This window comes from Rhinatrema bivittatum, chromosome 5 (assembly GCF_901001135.1).
Source record: "Rhinatrema bivittatum chromosome 5, aRhiBiv1.1, whole genome shotgun sequence".
NCBI classification, from domain to species: Eukaryota; Metazoa; Chordata; class Amphibia; order Gymnophiona; family Rhinatrematidae; genus Rhinatrema; species Rhinatrema bivittatum.
In genome coordinates, this window is record NC_042619.1 from 221,744,400 (window position 1) to 221,770,617 (window position 26,218).

Consider the following 26,218-nt stretch of genomic DNA (forward strand, 5'->3'; position numbering starts at 1 on the left):
TCATCAAAATGCGTTATGGCATTAACGCCCGCAATAATGCCATCACACATGCGATACTAATGCTATCGCATTGCGCGAATGCAAAGTTTTCATAGGGCGGGATTGGGAAGGGGTTTGGGCAGGATTAATTAAAATGAAGGGCATTTTCACACTGTGCAATAGCATAACACACGTTATAGCACGCTTTTAATGCCGGAAATAACTACACCTTGTTTCCTGGCTTTAAGCTGTGCAAAATGCCCGAAATGGCCATAGCGCAATTTGCAATAAAGATCACAAATTGCATTTCGGCCATTTCTGGGCTTGGGAGAGGGAGTGGAGTGGAATAGAGTGGAGTGGAGGAGAGAAGAGGGAGGGAGAGAGCAAGAGAGAGACAGTCTCTGGGGAGGCCTTCACAGTATTCAACTAAGTGAGATGAACGAACCTGGGGAGGCCTTCACAGTATTCAAGTAAGTGAGATGAACGAACCTGGGGAGGCCTTCACAGTATTCAACTAAGTGAGACGTATGAACAGCACAGTAGACCTCAGTGAAGATTTGACGTCATTTGGAGTGAGGAAAGTCTCACAAAGATGAGATTTCTACAATGTTTATGGACTCTATAACAGGGTACTATCAAGCTAGGGTGAGAGAACATTGTAGAAATCTTATCTTTGTGAGACTTTCCTCACTCCAAATGACATCAAATCTTCACCTCGGTGTACTATGCTGTTCATACTTCTCACTCTGCATGTAAAACTGGCCCCTAAACCCTAAACCACCACCAACACCTCACCTCGAGTTATTAGCTGGCCCTCCTATAGTGATATAAATAGTTGAATACTGTGAAAGCTTTCCCAGAGTCTCTCTCTCTCACTCAAAACTTTAACACACCCCGCAATACACTACTTATCCGAAGCACTAACATAAGCGTGTTGTCTGGTAAATCTAAAATTATCATAAACACACCTCTTTTTCTTATTGATGGTGTTATCCATGCAAAATTGTAGCATTTTGATGAATCTAGGGGTTAGCTGGCTAAATTCTAGCCCCTAACTTGTTAGACAGCTAGAATTTAGCTGGATATGTGCCCAAATATTAATTTAGCTGGCTAACCTTTGCATATGGACCTCTATATATTTAACGTATACTGCAATAGTAGGTATATGTGTGTGAGGGGGAGGGAAATGGAGCGAAGGTGTCAGGATTGGTAAGGAGATGAGGGGAGGGGGAAAAAGAAAGGAGATTTGGAGAAGGAAAGGAGGGATCCTTCCAGACTCATCCTATAAATGTGTATGCTTGCTCGTTCTGCTGGCTTACTCGTTAAGAACATAAGAAGTGTCATGCTGAATCACAGCAAGGATCCATCGAGGTCAGCATCCTATCTCTTGACAGTGGCCAGTCCAGATCACTTGGAGGTACCTAGCAGATCCTAATAGGAAAGTCCATTTCATGTTGTTCAATCCCAGATGTAATAGGTGGAGACACCCAAATCTATCTGGGTGGACCTGCCCACCCCGACAAGCACCAAATCCTAGATCTGTCGGAAGAGCTCATTACATCTTGCCATTAATTAGCTAGGTGATGAACATGTTCTAACTATTATTTATTTGCAGATATAATTGTATGACTTGCAGGTGGTAATTATCCCTCTTGAATGTAGATCATTTAAAGTACAGTGACCAGGTAGCTCCATGTCGTAGGTGACATGCTGTGCCTGGCCTAGTTTGACTCCTTTTGCATCTAGAGAACTGTAATGTGTTTGTTAAGACAAACAGGTTGACGGTTCATACATGCAACAAGGGTAAGACCAGGACTGGCTCTCCGTGTCCCTTAAGACACGGAGCCATCTGATCACATCATTTTAAAATGGTCCTTCGTCTTACGACAGGGGTTTCCCACAGCCAGTCGGGTTTTCAGTATAGTCACAATGAATGAATGTAAGAAGTGCTATGCTTTGTCAGACCAAGGGTCCATCGAGCTCAGCATCTCGTCTCTGACAGCGGCCAGTCCAGATCTCAAAGAGCAGATCCATTTTTTGTTGCTCACTTCCAGGAATAAGCGGTGACTTTCTCCATGACAATCTGGCTAATAATGATTTATGGATTTTTCTCCCAAACCCCTATATTATTTGCTTTGACCACATCCTCTAGCGACAAATTCTATGGATTGATTGAGCATTGAGTGAAAAAATACTCTCCCCATTTTATTTTAAATCTGCCATTTTATGGACTGTGTCCTAGTCCTTGTACTATTTGAAAGGGTAAATAACTGTACACTATTTACCTGTTCCACCACACTCATGATTTTATAAACCTCTATCATATGCTCATTTGGTCATCTCTTCCAAGAGGACGAGTTCTAACCCATTTAGCCTTTCTTCATAGGGGAGCCATTTTATCTCCCTTATCATTTTTCTTGCCTTTCCCTGTACCTTTTCTAGCTCCACTATATCTTTCTTGAAAAGGAGTGACCGGAACTGAATTCAGTACTCAAGGTGCGGATATACCATAGATCTATACAAAGGCATTATGATATTCTCAGTTTTGTTCTCCATTCCTTTCTGAATAATTCCTAGCATTCTATTTGCTCTTTTAGCTACTTCAGCACAGTAAACTGAGAATTTCCATGCATCGTCCACAATGACATCAAGATCTTTTTCCTGGGTGATGACTCCTAATTTGGAGCCCAGCCTTGTACACCTATATTTAGGATTATTTTTCCCTATGTGTCTCGCTTTGTACTTGTCCACATTACATTTCTAAGGTTGTACATTTGTTTAAAACAAAAGTGTAAAAAGGGACAAATAAGTCTTGTTTTCATTTTGTTTCAAACAAACCCATAAATTAAAAAAAAAAAGAAAAATGTAGTGAATTTTTCATTTTTGGGAATAGTGCATGCTGTATGCAAATAGTGCACGCTGTTTCCTGAACATAATTTAAAAAATACAAAGTAAAAATCCCAAAAACAAAAAAATTTCTGAAAAATGAAAAAACAAAATGAAGATGAAAACAATTAGTGTGCACATCCCTATACATTTAATCTGCCATTTAGATGCCCATTATTCTAGTCTGGCATGGTCCTTCTGCAGTTCCTTACAGTCTGCCTGCTTTAACTATTTTTAATATTTTTTTGTCATCTGCTAATTTGATCACAATACTCCCTTTTCCAGAAAAAATGAATAAGTGAAACACTGATCCCTGTACAGATTGCTGAAGCACTCCATTATTTATCTCCTTCCACTGAGAAAAATGACCATTTAATCCTACTCTTTGCTTCCTGTCTTTTAAACAGTTACCTATCCACAGTACAACCTCGCCTGCAACCTCATAACTTTTTAGTTTTCTGAGGAGTCTCTTGTGAGGTACGTTATCAAATATCTTCTGAAAATCCAAATACCCTGTGGCTCCTGGCTCACCTTTGCTCACATGCTTGTTCGCATCTTCAAAGAACTCTATTAAATTACTAAGGCATTTCTTCACTTTGCTAAATCCATGATGGCTCGTCCTTATTAAATCATGTTTTGCCATATACAGCATTTAGTAATTTTGTCCTTAACAATAGTTTCCACCTTTTTACCCAGCATTGATATCAGGCTCACTGGTCTGGGTCTCCCCTGGAGCCCTTTCTGAAAATCGGTGTTACATTGGCTACCTTCCAGTCCTCAGGTACTGAGGTAGATTGGCACGATAAGTTACAGATTACCAGCAGCAGGTCTGCAGTTTTGAATTTGAATTTCTTTAGAAGCCTGTGGTAAATACCATCAGGTTCTAGTGAATTTACTACTATTTAGTGTGTCAATTTGTTCTAGTAACTCTTCAAGGATCCTTTGCTTTGTTTCGGTTCCTCGAATCATCACTTACAAAGAATAATTCTGGTGTGGGTATGTCCCCAACATCCTGCACAATAAAGACCAAAGAGAAGAATTAATGTAGTTTTTCTGCTATGGCCTTATCTTCCCTCAGTGTCCCCGTTACTCCCTGCTCATTTAACAGCCCAACAGATTCTCTTTCAGATTTCCTGTTTTTAAGGTGCTTGAAAAAGCTTTTGAGGCTAATATTCTGCATCATTTGACTGTCGAAGTTTGGCCTTAGCTGGACAAATGGCAGGATTTCAAAATCCCCTTGTGCTAATCTGAGTTAACCAGCTAACTCGGTGGTGGCATGGGAATATTCCAGAGCGGAGTCTGCTTTCCAGCTAAGTAACCCCTAGATTCATCATTCTGCTATATTTATAGCAGAATGATGAGTCGCGAAAAAAAGGGGGTAGGGAGTGATAGTGAGCAGCCGGCCGCATCGCAGTGGTGTGATTTTGCCTGCCGTGGTGCGGCCGCGCTGCACACTATCGCCCCCATAGCGCCAAGGGAAAAGGTGTTGTTATTTCCCACGGTGCTGCCAGTGATAATGTGGAAAACATTATCACCGGCAGCACTGCTGGGTTATAACCCCACCCAAATCCCAGCCACACTCCTCCCCTTCCCCTAATTTGCATGGCATCGCTGTAATGCAGCTATTATCACGTGCGGTAGGGCCTTATCGTATGCAATAAGGCCCTAACGCACGCAATAATGGCCCATCGCAGAATAAAGAATGACCCTGTAAGCTGGGTAAATGCCGAAGAGCTGTCCTAAAGTTAGCTAGATAAACTTATTTGGCTAACTTTAAGATTGCCAGGGATATTCAGCAGCGCACCCTTGCTGCTGAATATCTCTGCAAAGTTAGCCGGATAAATTTATCTGGTTAACTTGGCTAACTTTACTAGCCTGCCAGTGGCTGAATATGGACTTTTTGCCTCATTGGCAAGTCTGTCCTCAAATTCTCCCTTGGCCTGCTTTATTGGTGTTTTACATCTAACTTCCCACTGCCTATGCACCTTCTTATTTTCTTCATTTGGTCCTGCTTTCCATTTTTTATAGGATGCCATTTTGGCTTTAATAGCCTCTTTCACAGCACCATTTAGTCATTCTGGCAGATGCTTGGTCTTCTTTCGACCTTATTTAATTTTTGGAATATATTTTATCTGGGCTTCCAAAATTGCACTTTTAAACATTCCTCATGCCTTACACAGATTTTAACCCTTTTAACTACTCCTTTTAGTTTCCTTTTAACTAGTTTCCTCATTTTATCATAGTCACTCTTTTATAAAGTAATATGTACCGCAGTAGTTTTATTTATTATTTTTCCTCCAGTGACTATATCAAATTTGACTACATTATGAACACTATTACCAAGTTGTTACACCACCATTAATTTTTGCACTAAATCGTGCATTCCACTGAGAACTAGATCTAAAGTATCATCCCCCATCGAGTTGATTCTTGGGATTAATTGCTCCATGAAGTAAGTTTTTTATTTATTTCAAATTATTTCTACATCATTTTTCTGACCATTTGGTCATCCAAAGCATAGAAATCATTTAGGCATCTAGAAACGTAACCTTCCTGACTTGCCATGAAGAGACATTTACTCAATCAATACTGGAGTAATTAAAATCTCCCATTATTATTGTCTTTCCATTTTCGGCAGCCCATCTGATCTCTGTTAGAATTTCACAGTCTGTTTCCTCATCCTTGTCAGGCGGATGGTAGTAAAACCCTACTGCTATACTCTTCCCATAACACATAGAGGGGGCCGGATTTTAAAAGGGTTACGCGCGTAACCCTTTTAAAACGCCCCTGGGCGCGCTGAGCCTATATTGCATAGGCTTCCGGCGTGCGCAAAGCCCCGGGACGAGCGTAAGTCCCGGGGCTTTCTTGAGGTGGGCATGTCGGGGGGCGTGACACGGTCGGCGCGTCATCGGGGCGTGTCGGGGGGGGCGTGACACGGTCGGCGCGTCATCCGGGGGCGGTGCCGCGGGCGTGCTTTCGGCCCGGGAACGTTCTGGGGGCGTGGCCACGGCCTCCGGACCAGAACATGGCGTGCGGCAGCCGGCCCGGCGCGTGCAAAGTTACACCTGCTTCAAGCAGGCGTAACTTGTGTGACAAAGGTGGGGGGGTTTAGATAGGGCCGGGGGTGTAGGTTAGGTAGGGGAAGGGAGGGGAAGGTGGGGGGAGGCGGAGGGAATGGGCAGCGCGCGCAAGTTGCACAAATGTGCACCCCCTTGCGCGCGCCGACCCCGGATTTTATAAGTTACGCGCAACTACGTGCGTAGCTTATAAAATCCGGCGTACTTTTGTTCGCGCGCGCGCTATGTTTTAAAATGTACCCCAGAAATTCTAACCATAAACAGTTCTTTTCCTCTGGAGTTGTACTCTACTTGATTATTTGACATACACTTGCATATGTAGGAGACCCAGTGTTTGCAATTTTATCTCATGCATATTCACAGTGGCTAACCTGAAAACCCAACTGGCTGTAAAGTCCCCAGGACAGGTTTGGGAAGCTTTGCCCTAAACCACAGTAATGCCCCAGAGAAAATGTTGCGCCAGAGGTGAACCCTTGGGCCGAGGTGGGGTTCACGCAACCTGTAGGAAGGGTCCTATGGGTCACCACCATCGGCAGGCGAAGTGGGCTGACTGACAGAGGTCGGCTGGTGCTTCACCGATACCAGCCCTCGTTCCTCACGGGTTGAGCCTTTGGGTGCCGTGGCTGGCTGGACTTAGGTGGGCCTCCGTATGTCATTGTCGATGGAAAGATCAAGGTCAGCCCAGAGACAGCAGCAGAGATATGATACAGTTTTGTACTGGACAAGGTAGTGTCCCGGAGACCTGGGCGCCAAAGGAGCAAAGTCAGACAGGGGGCGCCCGTGCAAGAACAGGCCGAAGCCTAAATAGGCCAAGTCCAGGACATAGGCTGAAGAGGTGTCATAGAGCAAGCTTGTGTCAGGGCTGGCGGCAATCTGGAAGTGGTGGCAAGCAAGGCTGAGGTCTGGGCGCGGAGATAGTCAAAAGTAGTCAGGCAAATCAGAGGTCTGAGTCTGGAGAGAGGCAATGGAGTAGTCAGGCAATGCAGAGGTCTGGGTCTGGAGAGAGGCAACGGATTAGTTAAGCGATGCAGAGGTCTGGGTCTGGAGAGAGGCAACGGCGTGGTCAGGCAAAGCAGAGGTCGAGATCCAAGAAGGCAATCTGAAAGTAGGTTGGAGAAAGGAACACAGGAACAAGGAAACCAGGAACAGGAGTCAACGAGGATCAGGAACACAGGAACGATACGAATCTCTCAGGAGGCAATGAATACTTGACCAGTGAGGAGACCTGTTGCAAAGGCAAAGGTAGGGAGCAGAGTCTGGGCTTATATACCAGTGCTCTGCTGACGTCATCATCCGGGGCCGTGGCTTGGTTCCTGCCCTAGGCCCTACTTAAGCTTCAGTGATGCGCGCATGCCTAGGGAGGGGCGTGGCGCTGAATAGCAGCGTCTCTCTGCGGGCCCCGCAGGGAGGCCTGACGCGGAGCAGCAGGAGCGGTAGCTGGATTGGAAAAACCAGGGTCTGTAGCTGAGTCGGAGGCACCAGGGGTGGCCTGAGGACGGAGCCAGCGGCCTACCATTGTCAGAGACGAGGGACCAGGCACTGGAGTCACTGGAGAGAGGTGAGGGGGCTGTGCCGTGGGTCTGCCGCGATCAGCATGCATAACAGAAAAAATCCACATATATAGAATTATTCAGTGTACAGTAGTCAGAAATTCATTACAGAACATGTTACAGGCCTGTAAGTCTGTTTCCTTGATTTTATGACACAAAAGTGTATTTAATAAGACTTTAATGGGACATACTGGAAGTGGAAATCATTTTGCACAAATGAGGCCTTATGGTTTGCAAACACTTTGCTGTTCAATGACCATCAGGTCATATCTGCACAGTCTAGAGTCTGCTCATAAATGTAACAGACTATTCTAGTAATTTTCAAAAGCCATTTACCTGCATAAAGTGCATTTACACTTGTAAAGCCTAGGGTGTGCATTTGTGCGGATTAGTGCATCCATTCATTTCATTCGTTTTGCAAATAAGCACATATCTAACGAATGGATGAATGTGCGCACAGCAAATGGTTTGCGCCTCTGTGGGCGCACGATAGACATACATGCACACCATTCGTTTTGTGCACACATTAATCCATTTGTTAGATACACACTTAGCGGTGAAACGAATGGACGCAAAAATGCACATCCCTAGTAAAAAAACCCAGTTTTAAGCATGTAAATCCTTTTGAACAATACCCCCATAGGTTTAAAAAAAAAGAAACTTTTTTTTGGGTCTGGTTCATTACTTCATAGTGAAATGTTAAGAAACGCAGGTTTGATTCTTTCTAGGAACTGACACCATTAGACAAATAACTGCCTTATTGTCTGCATGTTGGCTCTTGAAAGAAGCTTTCTAAGCTGTGCATTCTGTTAAACAGTGGATTTTATTACTGAATGGCCTGCTTCATGTAAAAAAAAAAAAAAAAATCCTGATCAGTCAATTATTCAAACTGAAAATGCAGAAAAGATGGTGGAGGCAAAAAGCAGCACTGGAATTCAGAAAGCCTGGGATAAATGCAGAGGATCCCTTACTTCTGAGAAGCGAGGCACAAACCAGAGTACTGGAACCGCAATGGGCAGACCGGATGGGCCCAGCAGACTACATCTGCCCTCCTATGCCAGGTTTCTCTGCCTCTGTGTGTCGGCTGTGATCTGGTTCTTGCTGCTGGTTACTGAAGCAGGGCTTCTGGCAGTGGGTCAGAGAAGCACTATCCAATCGCTTCCATTCTTTTTGTCCAGCTACACATTGTTATTCAGGGAAGGGATCAGCCAGAAAATGCAGTCTGTTCCCCTCCACCCCCCCTCCCCTTTTCCATGCACCAAACCTTTTTTTTTTTTTAGAAGTTACCTAGGAAACAAAGTCTTTTGTGTTTGAAGTTTGTGAGCTATTCACTTCTGCTGGGAATCCCCACAAAAGCTGAAGAGAAAATTAGGGGGGGGGGGGTGTGGGGGGGTGTCTGGAGAACTAAAAAAGGTCTCAATGTTACAGGAAAACTTACTCAGACGAAACATTTTTGTTGGGGAAGAAAAATTAAATCCTTGGGGTGAGGGATTTTAACCCCCTAAAAAAAATAAATGAGAAGGTAAGCGCACTCAGCAAAACCAAAATGGTTTTAATTTTAGCATTTGCTGGTCTAGTCTAGTTGGAGGAAAAACTGTTTTTTTGTTGGGTTTTTTTTCAGAAATTGATGGGATGTGGTTTTGATCTTTTGTGGCAGAGAGGAGGGGTGGGAAGAGGGGGTGGGCTGGAAGGGAAAAGAAGGGGGTAATCGGGTGACTGAAGGGCAGTCAGAAGCTGGCATTCCAAAACTAAAAGAATCCCAAGCAAAGGCAAAATCCAGCTCTGTGGTGCAGATGAATGCCATTGCATGAGCGGGCTTGTGCTGGGGGGGGGGGGGGGGTGGAGGACGAGTGGTCAGAGGTGCTCGCCGCACCCCCAGTTAAAATGGTGGAGCACGGAGGAGGCGCTGGCGGATTTGGGTAAGCAGATGGGATGGGGACTATGCGTGACCTGTAAATGCACTTTCTATAAGTTTTGGAGGGGGAGGGGGGAAGGATTACTTCCGCGTCTTTACCTCGCCACAGGAGGAAATTGTAGCCTAGGTTGAAGTGGAAAGGCTTCTTCTTTTTTTCCAGCTAGATTTTATTTGCCCTTTTTTTTCCCCCCTGTGCTTGCTTTTCCTGTCCTCTGCTGTCACTCGTTTTGCTCTCTGGCTTTATTCTTATGAAGTGTGCGCATGGCTTGTTGTACTTCTAACTCTCTATAAATTGACTTACCCTTAACTCTCAGTTCCTGTCCTTTCATTTGTTTTTCCCAGTAAGGTGGCTTGAAAACTCAAAAGGGCAGATGTATCAAACGTTCGGCTCCAGTGTAAGAATAGTTTGAGCTTTATGCCATTTGTTCCCATTGACTGTTAGTGGCATAACTTGTATTGTGGTGGACGAAATCAGTGTTTTGCACCAGATCCAAACTGACGCAGCTGCCAGTGCCTGAATGTGTACCAATGCACTTCATCTCTTCCAAGCAGATCAGTCAAAGCAATACCTGCTTGCTACTTTATCAGGAACTTTTATATCTTTTCTTTATTATATTGTCTTAGAGGTGGATTCAGCAGAGTTGCTTACCTGTAACAGGTGGTCTCCTAGGACAGCAGGATGTTAGCCCTCACATCATCAGAAGGAGCCCGGCATGGAAAACTTTTGTCAAATTTTCTAGAAACTTTGACTGGCACACTGAGCATGCCCAGCATGCCATTAGCCATACGATCCACGTGGGGTCCCTCTTCAGTCTCGTAATATAGAATTATGAAAAAATAAAATAACAAACTAGAAGAAAACCCAAATCTGCGGGGTGGTGGGCAGGTTTCCTGAGGACTAACATCCAGCTGTCCTAAGAGAACATCTGCTACAAGTAAGCAACTCTGCTTTCTCCTAGGACAAGCAGGATGGTAGTCCTCTCAAGTGGATGAATACCTAGCTACAGGCTGTTCCCAAACAAAAAGATAACCAACAGTCACCTAACCAGATGCCAACGGGCACAACACCAAGGTACTGTTGGTAACAGAGGGAGACAGCCTGAACCCGAACAATGGGCCTGAGGCAAGACAAGTTGGGTTTTACATTTGAAAGAGATTCTAGAGGACAGTTTGGCCGAAATTGCTATCGCATTGGCCATCCCTGCACAGACAGTAGTGCGAGGCAAAGATGTGGAGGGAATTCCGTGTTGCTGTCTTGTGGATCTCATCCACGGGGACTGCTCACAAGTGGGCCACTGAAGCTACCTTGACCCAAACAGAGTGAGCCTTGACATGGCCTCTCATCTGCAGTCCCACCTGCACATAGCAGAAAGAGATGCAATCCGCCAGCTAGTTGGACAATGTCTGCTTGGCTATCGCAACTCCCAATCGGTTTCTGTCAAAAGAGAGAAAGAGTTGCATAGATTGCCGATGACCTGCCATTCGCGCCAGGTAAAAGGCTAAGGCTCTCTTGCAATCCAGGCTGTGGAGAGCCCTTTCACCCTGGTGTGAATGAGGCTTTGGAAAAAAGGTGGGTAAGATGATGGACTGGTTCAGATGGAAATCCGTTACCACCTTTGGCAAGAACTTAGGGTGGTTCTGTGTACACAACCTATCATGAAAGAACTTAGTGTAAGGTGGGTACGACACCAAAGCTTGAAGTTCGCTGACTCTGTGCACCGAGGTGAATGGCACTAGGAAGACGACCTTCCAGGTCAAGAACTTCAGGTCACAGGAGCGCAGAGATTCAAAAGGAGCTTTCATAAGCTGGGCCAGGACCACCCTGAGGTCCCAGGACACTGCGGGGAGCCTCAGGGGAGGCTTCAGTTGAAACAGACCCTGCATAAAGCGACTTACGATTAGGGTGTACCAAGACGGGCACACCATCCACCTCCTGGTGGTAAGCCCCCACAGCACTAAGATGCACTCTGACTGAGTTGGTTTTTAGGCCAGGCTCTGAGAGGTGTAGCAGGTAATCCAGCAATTTAGGGCTAGAGCAAGAGAATGGATCTAAATTCTGACTCACACACCAAGCAGAGAACCTCTTCCACTTTAGGCCGTAAGACTTCCTAGTAGACAGCCTCCTGGACTCCATCACGACCTGAGACACCGCATCCAAGAAGTTCAAGGGCTGTAAAATCAGCCTTTCAACATGCACACCATGAGGGATAAGGCTGGGATAAGGCTCGGGTTGGGATGACACAGCCTGCTCCGATCCTGTGTGATAAGGGTCTAGGGAGACCCCCAAATGGTTCGGCTCCCTCAGGGCGAGTGGGAACCAGATCTGCCGTGGCCAATAAGTAGCAATGAAGATCATGGTCCTCCTGGTCCTGCTGGAGCTTCAGGAGGGTCTTCGCACTAGTGGAAGTGGAGGATATGCATACAGAAGGCCCCTGCCCCAGTGGTGTGCAAAGGTGTCCGATGCCGGTTTGCTGTTCTCCCCGATCAGGGATCAAAACCAAGCTACCTTCTTGTTGCAGGGGGAGGCAAACAGATCTACGTCCAGGGTTCCCCAAAGATGAAAGAACCAATCCTCAACCTCCTGCTTCAGGGATCATTTGTGGAGATGAAATGAGCGACTCAAGCTATCTGCCACTACATTCTCCATCCCTGGAAGATACATGGCATGGAGCAGGATGCCTTGGGACAGTGCTTATGACCAGATCTGGGCCGCCTGGACCATAGGAAAAACAATCTCGTGCCTCCCTGCTTGTTGAGGTACCACATTGCCACCTGGTTGTCGGTCCGGATGAGGACTACCTTGTTGTCTAGGTGTTCCCGAAACATCCAAAGCACATATTGGATCGCCCAGAGCTCCAGGACGTTTATCTGATGTTGTCCTCCTTGAGCAGACCGTTGACCTTGGGTGCGGAGACCTTCTACATGGGCACCCCAGCCAAGGTGGGAGGCATCTGTGGTGAGCACAACTTGAGCAGAGGAGGTCTGAAAGGGTACCCCTGTCTCCAAGTTGGATAGGGTTTCCCACCATGACAAGGAGACCCGGAGCGGTTATGTAATCCGGATGTGCATTCGAAAGTCCTGGGTGGCCTGCTGCCACTGGGATCAGAGGGTCCACTGAGCCCTGCGCATGTGCAGACGAGGAAAGGAAGTGACATGGACGGTCGCCGCCATGTGTCCCAATAGCCGCAGCATACGGTACACTGAGACTTGGCGACTCAGAGAGATCGCTCCACCAAGGCCACTAAGGTGAGTGCACGGTCTCAGGGTGTCGAACCTGGTCCCAATGAAATCCAACTGTGACGGGACCAGTTGAGACTTCAGGTAGTTGACCAGAAAAAACCCAAGGTCTCCAGTACCCGAATGGTGGAGTGCAGAGATCACAGTGCTCCCTCCTGGGTGGCACTCTTGATGAGCCAGTCATCCAGGTAGGGGAAAAACCTGCATCCGCAGCCTCTGCAAGCAGGCGCCCACCACCGCTAGGCATTTGGTGAAAATATGGAGTGCAGATGCCAGACCAAATGGCATGGTTCCTGCCTATGATGAACCGCAGATACTTCCTGTGGGCATGGGAAATTTTGATATGGGCGTAAGTGTCCTTTAGATAGAGGGAGCAAAGCCAGTCCCCTCTCCGCAGGAGAGGTATTGGGGTGCCGAGAGAGACCATTTTGAACTTTTCCCATTTCAGGAATTTGTTCAAGGCCCGCAAGTCCAGAATAGAATGAAGGTCCCCTGTTTTCTTTGGAATTAGGAAATATCTGGTGTAGAAGCTGCTCCCTCATTGCCCTGGGGGGACGAGTTCAACTGCCCTGGCTATTACAAGGGCGGAGAGCTCCTTCAAAAGTATTTCCTTATCCGCCGTGAGGCCCCAAGCGGGGCACGGGGGAGAGACTGGTGGTACACCCCGACGAACGATGGACAGGACCCACTGATCCAAGGTGATGGACGGCCAATGGTCTGCAAAGACCCATAGCCAACCTCCAACTGGAGGGCCCGCCATCGAGAGTACCGGTGACTGGCTTACAATCCCTCGCAGCCAGTCAAAACCCCATGGCAGGGCTTTGCTGAGGTCCTGGCTGAGGCCTAGGACCCTGTGTTTGCCAGGCCAGGGCTGGCCTGTTGAGACCTCACTCTGGCTGCCAGAGGATAGTACTTCTTCAGATGATAAAAAGTGTGCCTAGGCCCTTGCCATGAGGACTTCTTGCCCGAGGACTGATGGTCTGAGGTGCTGGCTGAGAGATGCTGGAGTGTCTCATGATGATCCTTCAGCTGCGCTACTGCTTCCTTAATCTTGTCACAAAAGAGATTCTGTCCGGTGCAGGGCAGATCCACAAGCCATTCTTGAACCTCCAGACAGGGGTCAGAGGCATGGAGCCAAGCCATACAACGAGCACTGATGCCGGTTGCCATTGCCCTCGCCGCCGTCTCAAAGACATCATAGGCGGACTGGATCTCATGCTTGTTGCACTCCAAACCCTGCTGGACCACTTTCAGGAAGTCTTCCTGCAGTTACTGAGGCAGGCGCTCAACCAGATCCTGGACCTGTTTCCAGAGATTCCTGTAATATTGGCTCATATACAGCTGATAGCATGCAATACGAGCCGCCAGCATGGAGCCCTGGAAGACTTTCCTGCCTAGGGCATCCAGGGCCCTGTGCTCTCGCCCCGGGGGAGCCAAGGCATGTGTTCAAGAACACTTTGCTTTCTTTAGGGTGGTCTCCACCATCACAGAGTGGTGCGAGAGCTGACACCTCTCAAACCCCTTGGTGGGCTGAACTAGATGCACCGCATTGGTCTTCCTGTTCACCAGGGATACCGCACTGGGGTGTTCCCAGTGCCAGCCAAACAAATTCTTAAAAATGTCATGAACTGGAAGAGCCACCACTTCCTAAGGCACATTCCCAAACTGGAGGATCTCCAGCATTTTGTGCCTGGAGTCCTCCTCTGACAGGAGCTGGAACGTGACAGACTCCACCATGCCCTGTACAAAGCCTGAAAACGTCAGGTCCTCGGGAGGGGATTGACGCCTCTTCTCCAGAGGAGACGGCTTAGAGGGCAGGTCCTCGGAGTCCTCTGAGGAGGACTCAGACGCATCATCCCCCCATTGGGTCGTACAGGCTGTCCTCCTCGCTAAGGTCGCCTGGGGACACCGGTCGGGGAGCCTGGACTACACCCTTGGTCTGAGGCACTGAAGGCACCGATGGCACCGAGGGCCTAGGGAGCCCCAGGGGCTTGGGCGACGCTGGCTGCAGGGTTGACCGCGAAAGCAGAGCCATCGGGCCTGATGGCCCACCCTCGTCCGAGGAATCGGTGATGGAAATGGACTCCAGGGGCAGCATCGGTATCGAGGATGCCCAGGGCACCGGCATCAGTAGTGCACCAAGGAGCAAGTCCAAGAGCTCCAGAAATGATGCCAGCAGCGATGGCGCAGGCTCTGGCATCAGTAGTGGCCCCAATGGGGCTGGTGGCTTGGTGCCTTGTAGGGCTTGTCCGACCGCCAACTGCATTCTGCACTCTTACTGCTCCTCAAATGCTGCCAAAGAAAGGACAGTCAGAGGAGGAGGAGGAGAAGGCATGACCTGGAGTCCCCTGGAGCCCCGAGGGAGACTGGTGTCCGGCACCAGAATTGGTGGGGTCTGCCGTGGGCCTCCAGCTTCAATGGAGGATGACGCCTCCTCAGGCCAGGGCCACTTCGGGGGCATCTCGGTCGGTGCCAGTGCCTTTCCCAGCCTAGTCTCATGCGAGGACGGAGACCGAGGATGGTGCTTTCTTGATTTCCCAAGGTGCTCGGACCATTCTTTCCCTAGCGCTAAGGGAGATGGAGATGACCTGAACCTGGAACAAGAAGAAATAGAAGTAGGCCAGTCTCCAGCGCCCAATTCGACCTGGGGACCTGGTGAAGGAGAAGACAGCATGAGGCGACAGCCGCTGCCTCCCCTTTCCCCAAAGGTGTTGAGGCCCCTGATGTCGATGCCGAGGTACCAGACATCTGGGACTGAACAGCTTCTCCATTTTTTTCAAGGCGCATGCACTGATCCTTGGGGGTTATTTAGGCATAAAAGTGACACCCTCTGACATCGTGTGATGACCCAAGGCACAAAATACAGACCTCGTGAGGGTCTGTAATGGACATGGTCCGGGGGCACTGGTGAAACCCTGACAACGCCATTTCAAAAAGTAACCGATGAGCGGTCGATAGTTGGCAGTCACTGGGAACCGGCACTGTCAAGGATTGACTGCAAGGAATGCAAAACCTCACCACGATACCCACTAATTAGGGCTGGGACAATGTCGAGGGACTCTGTGCAGGAACAGAGCCAAGGAAAACTCGAACGTGGAAAGTTTTCCAGAAAAAAAAAATGTGAGCACCACATCCGTGAGATAACTACTCCGTGGAAAAGAAGAGACTGAATGAGGGACCCCACATGGACGTGTGGACATGGCATGCTGGGCATGCTTAGGGTGCCAGTCAAAATTTCTAGAAACTTTGACAAAAGGTTTTCCATGCCGGGCTCCATCTGATGATGTCACCCACTTGTAAGGACTACCATTTTGCTTGTCTTAGGAGAATCTTATTGTACTTTTGCTATTTGACCTGCCACTAAAGCATTAATACAAGTCAAAATGCATCTTGCCACCATGCACTGAAATTCTTTGCCTATTCCCTGTACTGCTGCCCACTCTTGATCGCACTTCCCTTAATTTGTCGATTAATGTTATTGTGTATAAATGCATGATATTAAATCCAATTTTTTGCATCTGCTTATTGCAGTCCCATCCGCCGCCAGAGGATGAAATCGATGTCATGTTAGGGCAGAGGCCGAGAAATCCGATACCGAATGTCCCTTCAACACTGGATAAGCAAACCAACTGGAGCAAAGCTCTACCCCTCCCGACTCCGCAGGAGAAGATGAGACAGGAGTCTCAAGTGATTACTTCCTGCATCATTCCCATCAACGTCACTGGTACAGTGCAGTCCTTTCTGTCCGCTCAGCGCCCTTCGATTTTAATGTAGCGGGGCACGGTTATGTGATAAGAACTTGGCGATGTATGGGGGTCTACACTTTGAATCATCTGATAACAGGCCTTGCATCCAGGAAACTGTTATCAGAACTTAGGTGGCCTTCAGAAAGACCCAACCTCCAAGCCTCCTGAGCATCCCACTGACAGGTTTTAGAGACAAGTTTTCTGGTTTATTGAGTTACTCATTTGATCAGGCTGACTCATTGTACTCCTTAAAGGAGAACTGCCACTAGTTTAGAGCAAAAAGTTTGTAACTCCCGTCTTCAGGGTCAGGTTTCAGGGTAGTCCTAATGAATGTGCATGAAATAAATTTGTATGCACACTGCTTCAAATGTATGCAGATCTATTTTATGCATATTCATTGAGGTTATTCTGAAAACCTGACTGATTTGGGGCCCTCAAAGACCACAATTGCCCACCCTTGGTTTAGACAGTAATCATTTGTACTGTGGAAAACCAGAGAAATTTAGCTCTTTCTTTAAATCAAAAAGCCTACTCTGCTTTCAGGATTTTAAGTAACATGATTTAAGGGGGGGAGGGGGGCTGCTAGCAGCTTCTTCCTACTCTTTTTAGATTTCTAGCCGAACTGCAACCTAATGCCTTCAAATGTGATTGCAGTACAAACTGACTGCAGAAGGTCGATGGCCAGAACTAGAGCAGTGTAAATGGTCAAGCTTGGGCAGCTGGCTGCTGGGAGACACCCAGAGATAAGATGTAGGTGGGGCCAGAGAATCCTTACTTGCCAATATTTACTCTGTGGCCATGTTAAGATTTCTATTCCATGGCGTGGCTGCTGGCCACAGAGCCTGAATGGGCCTGGTATTCCTGCTCCCCGAGTCTGTTGGGCCACCTGGATGCCTGAGAGAGGCTCTGGTTCCCCATATGGAAAGCACAGCCTTCTCAAATGGCGTTCTCAGACAATTATAAGGGAAGATGGACATTTCTGCCAGTGCCTGTTGGAATCATTTAAGTTTCCTCTGGGTCAGCTCAGCAGTTCCAGCGTTCTAGTACTTTGGGGGTAACTTTCCCAGGGATGTTCTTGGGTCAATGTGTGTCTACCCATGGAAACAACCCCTCTCCTTTTTTGAAATTTGCCTTGCACCCTTAGCAGGGAAAAATGGGAGATGCTAGAGGCAGGCCTGGGACAGGCTGGCGGAAGTACACATGGGGATTTCTGTTTATTCTTGCTCCCCTCCCACCCAATTTTCTGCACTTGTAAAGCAGGCAGGGAAAAACCTCCCTGCGGCACCAGCTGGCAAATTTGTGAAGGCAAACTCCCCTGGGCGTTTCCCGTTGAAAATCCACTTCCTACCCTGCGGGTGCCACTGTTTATGGAGCTGCAAGCTGACAGCCGCCACTGAAAATCGCACTCTTAGGCCCTGATTTGCAAAGCCGTCAACGCTCATGAAACCATTTCTAATTTCGATCCGGTCTCGGTGCACACAAGTGCATGCAGAACCTGGTCTTGTGTGCGCTTTCACATGAACTGGAGAGGTGCATGGGGGGAGGGGAGTCGGAACTTGCATGCATACCTTTTGCGAGTCTCTTCAGCTGCTCAAGCCACGCCCTTGGTGCCGCAAGTGTAACTTTGTGCGAGTGAGTTTCTGCATGGACCGTGGCACACATGCAAATTTCCAAAGCACGCTTGGTGCGCATATTTGTCTGGAAAATCTGGGGTAACGTCTTTACGTAAAAGGCACTCCACTGCGCAATTATAAACCTACCCTCCCTATTCTGAACAGTGCTTTTTGTCATGCTGAATACTGGCTTAGTTGTGAACTCATAGTGAATCAAGTTACTTTGTGCCCCTAGTTCGTAAGTACACAATAATGTATCCCTCACTTTGAATTAATCTATTGTACAATGGGTGAGCAGGGGCATAAATGCTTTGTTATGACCATGCTGGCTCAATTATATTTACGTTACTAAACTAACATGGTTCCCCCCTACCCTGGAAAGTTACCATACTGAAAGCCAAAAACCCAGAAAATCTATTTTTCAAATATTTCTCAGGTTTTTTTTAAATTTTAAGTGAAAACAACAATTTGGATTAGAAGTTTAAATTAGAAGGAACTGCTGTATTATTTCTGGAGATTATTTACAATTTCTTTTTCGATGCAGATGCCTCCAAAGTAATTTTAGTGAGCTCTTATTTGCACGTCAGTCTCTGTGCTGTACCATGCTGCAGAGCTGAGATAAAGCTTAAATGCCTTCGTGAAACGGGCTCTCATTACCCCCTGGAACGTACTTCTTTTGCAAACTAGGAATATCAGGGACCAGAACGGATTTTACTTTCAAAACCAAAGATTCTATATGTGTGTTTCATTCCTTTACTGCATGTTTCACTGTTTTACTTTGAGTCTAATAGCAGAACATTTTATTTATTGGCTGGCTGGTTTAGTTTTTATTCGGCACCTTACAACAAGGAAAAGAAAATGAGCATTTATACAGGACGTAGGAAAAGAAGACCGTGAACCGGGAAGAAAGGGGCTAAGGGGATGAAGTATTAGGGCAAGATTCTACGAAGCGATGAGCTTTCAGTTTGTACTGGATGTTTACCAAATTAGGAATTTATTCCAAAGAGACGGAGCTAGCAAAGGGAGAGCCCAAAACACCGTGTAGAAACCTGTGACTTGTATTGCAATAACTGCAGTATCAGCCCATTAAAGCTGTGAGGAATTTGCAGTTGCACTCTGGATGCTCACTGTTGCCAGTGAAGGACCACTAGGCCCAGCTAATCTGCCCACTGAAACCCCAAAGGCTCATTTGATCTATAACTCTATGCTTATGTTCCCTCTCTGCATTTGTCACGTCTTCTTCCACTGGGAAGCCGTTCTGTGCATCAACTACTCTTTCTTTATTCATATTTCCCATTTGGCAGTTTCCTCCTGATCCTTTATGCTTTCAGCTCAGTTGGAACCAGGACTGGTAGCTGGCACCATGAGCCTTCATTCTTGACTGCTCAGGGTTGTCTCCCCGTTTTATGTCTCTTCTCCCTGCCGCCCCCCCCCCCCCCCGCCGACATATCAAGCCTGGTCATTGCAATAATAGTCCTTGGCTAGGGGGGGGGGGGCATGCACCAGGCTCCTTCCGGAACCCTGCAGTTATGGGCCTTAAATCCAGCCACTGGGTGTCACTCTTAAGAAATGACCCGCATGACTTTCCCCAGGACCTGTGAATCCTACCTTTGCAGCATCCCCAGCCAATCTGGTGCATGGAAGACCTGATTTGAGGAGCAAACTGAGGAGCTTCTTCACAGAGCCATAAAGCTGGTCCATCAGTGAAGAAATACTTCATTATGTTACCCCCAAGCCTATTTCCTTCCAATCACATATTAAAACTTATGATCTACTGACAAATGATTTGCCTCTTTTGCATTGCTTATTCTCAAAGAACAAGTAGGATGGTAGTAGTCCTCATACATGGGTGACATCTTCAGTTGTAGCCCGGCATGGAAAACTTCTGTCAAAGTTTCCAGAAATTTGACTTGGCATACTGAGCATGCCTTATACTTTGCGTCCATGTGGGGTCCCTTTTAGTCTGTTTTTTTCTGTGGAGCTTTTGCATCACAGTGTTAGTGAGCTCTTACATATTTTCTTTAAAACTTGTGGAAAACTTTTTTCCCTGATTTTCTAGGGGTTTTCCTCGTGTTCCATCGACACCGAGTCCCTCTCTGTCCCTCCCGTAGCCTCCTTAGAAAGGTTTCTTTGCATTTTCGGGTAAGTTTTCTTTCATTTCAACTTCCCTTGTGGTGGCGGTACATCAGTGCCCATTGCTCATCATGGCCCACTGCCATCGTCGTTTTGTATCCTTTTTTAGCTTGCTCATGGCCACTACCAGTTTTCATCAATGCCCTGGTGCCCAAAGGCCATGTCTATCATGGACCCCCATGATATGTGTTCTCTACCTGGGGCACTGCATGATGTCTGAGGTTGTTGCAAGTACGCCCAAATGACCCTGAAGGGACGTCGCGCCCAACTCGACAAGATGGAGAAACTCTTCGAGTCGGGGTAGTCAGAGCCATCGACTTCAGCATTGGCAGCATCAGCATTGATGGACCTTGGAGCTGCACCAATGGACACCAAGCCATCGGCATCGGCGGGACTGTCAGTGGATAGGGTTGCCAGAGACTGGCCGTGCTCGGTCTCCTCCAGGTCGAAAAAGTCTGGTTCCTCATTTTCAGTCTCGGCACTGGGGAAAGACCGGGCTGAGCACTGAGGGAAGCCGAGGAAGCATTGGCATCAGTCATCTTCGATGCATAGTGTTGGGCACAGGGATGCACCAGCTCATGCCGTGATGCCCCCGAAGCGACACTGCATCCATCCGCCATTGATGCCGGGGGTCGCCTGATGCCAATCACCAAGCCATCTCAGGGATCTGAGGAAAATCTGGTGACCCCCTCCTTCCTCCCAGTCAGTGTTGGCTTCGCCAACTTTCGAGGAGGAGCTGGAGTGGTGCGTCCAGCTGGTGGTGGAGCAGACACTGCAGAGCATCGGTTCTGTGGCACCGACAGCACCGATGCAGCTCCTGGCCGCTTTGGAACTGCTGCTGGAACAGCTCAATGTGCTCATCGGTGTGTTACTGGCCCAGCTGGCGCTGGTTCCCGGGAGGCCATTGATGCCTGGCAGGGCACCAGTGCTTCCCCTGACTGATGCGATGGTCATTCCTAGTTCCTCCAAAGAGGAAGCGCTACCTACGCTGGTAGTCATCGCGGCCTGCTGTCCCCTGACCAGCTTTGCTGGGGACTGCACTGAGTTGGCCAGTGACTGTGCCTCTGGATGAAGGTCAAACTCACAGGGCCCCATCCCCTATTGATTACAGTGAGGGAGAGGGTCTCTATGACCCCTGGGGGGATGATACTATGGAACCCGGCTCTGAGGGTCTCCCCTCAGAACTGTCTCCTCCAGAATAGTGAAGGAGATCCTTGCCAGAGGACTTATCCTTTCCAGGTTTTGTGCAGGTAATGACAGAAGCCATTCCATTTCAGTTGTTAACGGAGGAAGATGCCAGACACAAGATGCTGGAGATCCTCCAGTTTGTGGAGCCTCCTAAGGAACTTGTGGCATTCCCAGTGCACAATATCCTTAAGGAGCTGCTGTTAAGGATGTGGGAACATTCCCTCACAGTGCCTCCCATTTAAAAGGAAGGTGGACGGGGTCTACCTCATCCAGAAGGCTACCGGATTCGATAAGCATCAGATCCCCCACCAATTGCTGGTCGTCGAATCCACCCTCAAGAAGGCCAAGCATTCTCAGACCCATTTCTCAGCACCCACAGGGAAGGACTACCAGGCGTTACTCTCTTGGGAGGAAAGTATTCCAGGCAACCATGTTTATTGCCTGCATCGCCTCCTACCAGATCTACATGAGCCAATAATCGTGGGACCTCTGGAAGCAGGTGCAGGAGACAGAGCATAAGAACATAAGAATTGCCATACTGGGTCAGACCAAGGGTCCATCAAGCCCAGTATCCTGTTTCTAACAGTGACCAATGCAAGTCACAAGTACTTGGAAAGTACCCAAACATTAAATACATCTTAAGCTTCTTAATTAATAGCAGTTTATGGATTTTTCCTCTAGGAACTTATCCAAACCTTTTTTAAATCCAGTTATACTAACTGCTGAAACCACATTCTCTGGCAATGAATTCCAGAACTTAACTGTGCGCTGAGTGAAAAAGAATTTTCTTCGATTTGTTTTAAATGAGCTACTTGCTAATTTCATGGAGTGCCCCCTAGTCCTTCTATTATCTGAGAGAGTAAATAACCAATTTACATTAACTTTTTCAAGTCCTTTCATGATTTTGTAGACCTCTGTCATATCCTCCCCAAGCTGTCTCTTCTCCAAACTGAACAGCCCTAACTTCCTTAGCCTTTCCTCAAAGGGCAGCCATTCCATGCCCCTTATCATTTTGGTCGCCCTTCTCTGTACCTTCTCCATCACAACTATATCTTTTTTGAGATGCGGTGACCAGAATTGCACACAGTATTCAAGATGCATTCTCACCATGTAGTGATACAGAGGCATTATGACATCCATTGTTTTATTTGCCATTCCCTTCTTAATAATTCCTAACATTGTTTGCTTTTTTGAGCCAACAATTTCAATGTATTATCCACTATGACGCCTAGATCTTTTTCCTGGGTGGTAACTCTTAAGATAGAACCTAATATTGTGTAACTACAGCAAGGGTTATTTTTCCCTATATGCATCACCTTGCACTTGTCCACATTAAATTTCATCTGCCATTTGGAAGCCCCATCTTGCAATATCGCAAGGTCCTCCTGCAATTTATCACAATCTGCTTGAGAGATTTGACTACAGTGCATAATTTTATGTCATTGCAAATTTGATCACCTCATTTGTCGTAACCCTTTCCAAATCATTCATAAATATATTAAAAAGGACCGGTTCAAGTACAGATCCCTGAGGCACTCCACTGTTTACCTTTTTCCACTGTGAAAACTGACCATTTAATCCTACTCTCTGTTTCCTGACTTTTAACCAACTTGTAATCCACAAAAGGACATCACCTTCTATCCCATCACTTTTTAGTTTTCTTAGAAGTTTGTCATGCGGGACTTTGTCAAACACCTTCTGAAAATCCAAATACACCACAGCTAATGATTCACCTTTGTCCACATGTTTATTCACCCCTTCAAAAAAATGTAGGAGATTTGTGAGGCAAAACTTCCCTTGGGTAAATCCATGCTGGCTGTGTCCCATTAAACCATGTCTATCTTAATGTTTTGTGATTTTATTCTTTATAACAGTTTCCACAATTTTTCCCAGCACTGAAGTCAGGCTCACTGGTCTATAGTTTCCCGGATCACCCCTGAAGCCCTTTTTAAATATCGGCAGGACTCCTTCCTGTCACTGGTGGAGAAGGGCCTGGAGTGCAGAAAAACACAAGGTCTGGGCAACCTATGATGTTCTTGAAATGGCAGCAAGTGCCTCTGCAGCAGGAATCAGTGCCCACAGAATGGCATGGCTGTGGGCCTCGGACCTCTGTTCAGAGGTTCAGGAATAGCTTCTGATGTGCCGTGTACTGGGGCGATAGGGTGAGGGACGCAGTAGCCCAGTTGCGGGACCACCATGGGACCCTCCCTCAGTCTTCGCTGGCACTCTGGACCCATCCTCCTCATCCAGGAGGTCAGCGAGGCAGGGGCAGAGGAAGTCTTTCTATCGCCAGAGGAGGTACTATCCTCTGCCCCCTTGCTCACATCAGCAGCATGTGAGCTCCTGTGGCCACCCCAGGCAGCAGAGAGCTCTCAAGCCTCAGCCGGCATCTCAGTGAACTCTCGGGACAGGGTTTTCACTGGATCGGAGGGAGCATAAACCAGTTGCCTGTACCCAAGATGCTGGATCCCCTGGTCGGGGGTAGGCTGCAGTTCTTCATGAACCGGTGGCCCCGTATAACCTCGGACAAGTGGGTTCTGACCATTGTCCATCAGGGGAACCAGTTAAACCTATTGAGTGTCCTGCCAAATTGCCCTCCATGCCCATTTTGGGGGCCGGTAGCGCATCAGGAAGTACTGCTTGTGGAGCTCTCTGCCTTCTTATCGGCCAGGGCAGTCGAGCCTGTTCCACCTAGGCAGAGAGGATGGGGATTCTACTCCAGGTATTTCCTGATTCCAAAGAGTACAGGAGGACTCCTTTCCATCCTAAACCTAAGGGCCTTGAACAGGTTTCTAAAACAAGAAAAGTTCAAGATGGTTTCCCTGGGCACCTTGATCCCCCTTCTCAAAGCAGGGACTGGCTATGCTTCCTTGATCTAAAGGACGTGAACACCCATATCGAGATCTTCCCAGGTCACAGGAAGTATCTCTGATTCGTGGTGGGGAAACAACATTTCCAGTACAGAGTGTTGCCATTTGGGCTAGTGTCAGCCCCATGTGTCTTCACAAAATTCTTGGCCATGGTGGGGGCGCACCTCCACAGGCTGGGAGTGCATGTCTTCCCCTATCTGGCGATTGGCTGGTCAGGAGCACATCTTAGGCAGGGGCCATTCGATCCATGAGCTTGACTATCCGGGTGTTGTAGTCACCAGGTTTCGTCATCAACTTCCCAAAGTCCCATCTCAGTCTGTCACCTCAGTTGGACTTTACAGGAGCCCTGCTAGACACAGCTCATGCAAAAGCCGAGTCTTCCTCATTCAAGGGCCGCCACCTTGGCATCCATTGTGGCAGAGATCCAGGGGAGCCAGCAGGTGTCAGCGCAGCATATGTTGAGGTTGTTGGGCCACATGGCCGCAACTGTCCATGTCACACACTTGGCACATTTACACATGCGCAGAGACTAATGGACCCCAAGGTTGCATGGTGCCAGGCCATGCAGAGCCTCCAGGCTTGCATCCAAGTCACCCCATTTTTCCAGGACTTTTTGTCCTGGTGGTGGGTACTCTCCAATCTGGAATGGGGGATCTCTTTTACACAAATTGTTCTAACCATGGATGCATCCACCCTGGGCTGGGGAGCTCATGTAGAGGGGCTTTGCACCCAGGGCCTCTAGTCAGCTCAGGAAAGCTGTTGCCAGATCAACTTTCTGGAGCTCCATGCAATTATGCTATGGGTTTTCAGAGATCGGCTTTTCAACAAAGTTGTCCTGATCCAAACAAACAACCAGGTAGCAATGTGGTATTTCAACAAGCAGGGAGATATGGGTTTGTACCTCCTATGTCCGGAAGCGGTTCAGATTTGGTCATGAGTTCTGTCCCATGGGATGGTGCTTAGGGCAATGTATCTGGCAGGTATGGAGAACTGGTGGCGGACAGGCTGAATTGTGCTTTCAGACCCCACGAATGGTCCCTGAACTAGGAAGTGGCGAATCAGATCTTCTGGCTCTGGGCAAGCCCAGACATAGATCTTTTCGCATCCCCCTGGAACAGAATGGTAACTCAATTCTGCTTTGAGTATGGGACAGATGGCAAACCAGCTGTGGATGCCCTTGCCCATCATTGGGGCAAGGGTCTTCTGTATGCTTATCCTTCAATTCCTTTGCTGGCGAAAACTCTCTTGAAGCTTTGCGAGGACAGAGGGACTATGATCTTCATTGCCTCTCATTGGCCGAGACAGGGCTGGTTTCCACTCCTACAGGAGTTATCCATCCAGAGGACTTCCCCAGATCTCATCACACAAGATCAGGGGAGGTTGCGGTATCCCAGCCTCCAGGTCCTGTCGCTCACAGCCTGAATGTTGAGAGGTTAATCCTGTAACTACTCGATCTCTCAGAGGATGTGTCTCTGGTCTTGGTGGCTTCTAGAAAGCCTTCCACTAGAAGGTCCTACAGGCTGGAGTGGAGTGTGAGCTGAAGGCCCTAGATCATTTCTCCTGCCCCACACAAAAACTGCTTGATTACCTTCTACACCTATTGGAGGCTGGCTTGAAAACCAATTCCTTTATGGTCCATCTGAATGCAATTGGTGCAGACCATCATGGTGTAGATGGTACACCCATCTCTGTACAGCCTCTAATTGTACAGTTTATGCAGGGCCAGCTTCAATTGAAGCCTTCCCTAAGGCCTCCCGCTGTGTCTTGGGACCTCAACGTGGTACTAGCTCAGCTGATAAAAGCTCCTTTTGAGCCAGTGCGCCCCTGTGATCTGAAATACCTGACCTAGAAGGTCATATTTTTGATGGCGGTCACTTCAGCATGCAGGATCAGCGAGCTCCAGGCCTTAGAGACTTATCCACCTTATACTAAATTTTATCATGACAGGGTTGTCTTGCACATACACCCTAAGTTCCTGCCTAAGGTGGTGACGGACTTCTATCTTAACCCATCCTGCCAACTTT

At 47.8% G+C, this 26,218-nt stretch overlaps 1 protein-coding gene across 1 annotated transcript in view; it reads left to right on the forward strand.

Moving 5' to 3' along the window:
- The window catches only part of NHS (NHS actin remodeling regulator), a 337,410-nt gene that overhangs the window by 275,534 nt on the left and 35,658 nt on the right, over positions 1-26,218 (forward strand). The window contains exon 5 of the mRNA XM_029603299.1: positions 16,176-16,368. Coding sequence (XP_029459159.1) covers positions 16,176-16,368 — 193 coding nt within the window. The remainder of the gene's footprint in view (positions 1-16,175; positions 16,369-26,218) is intronic.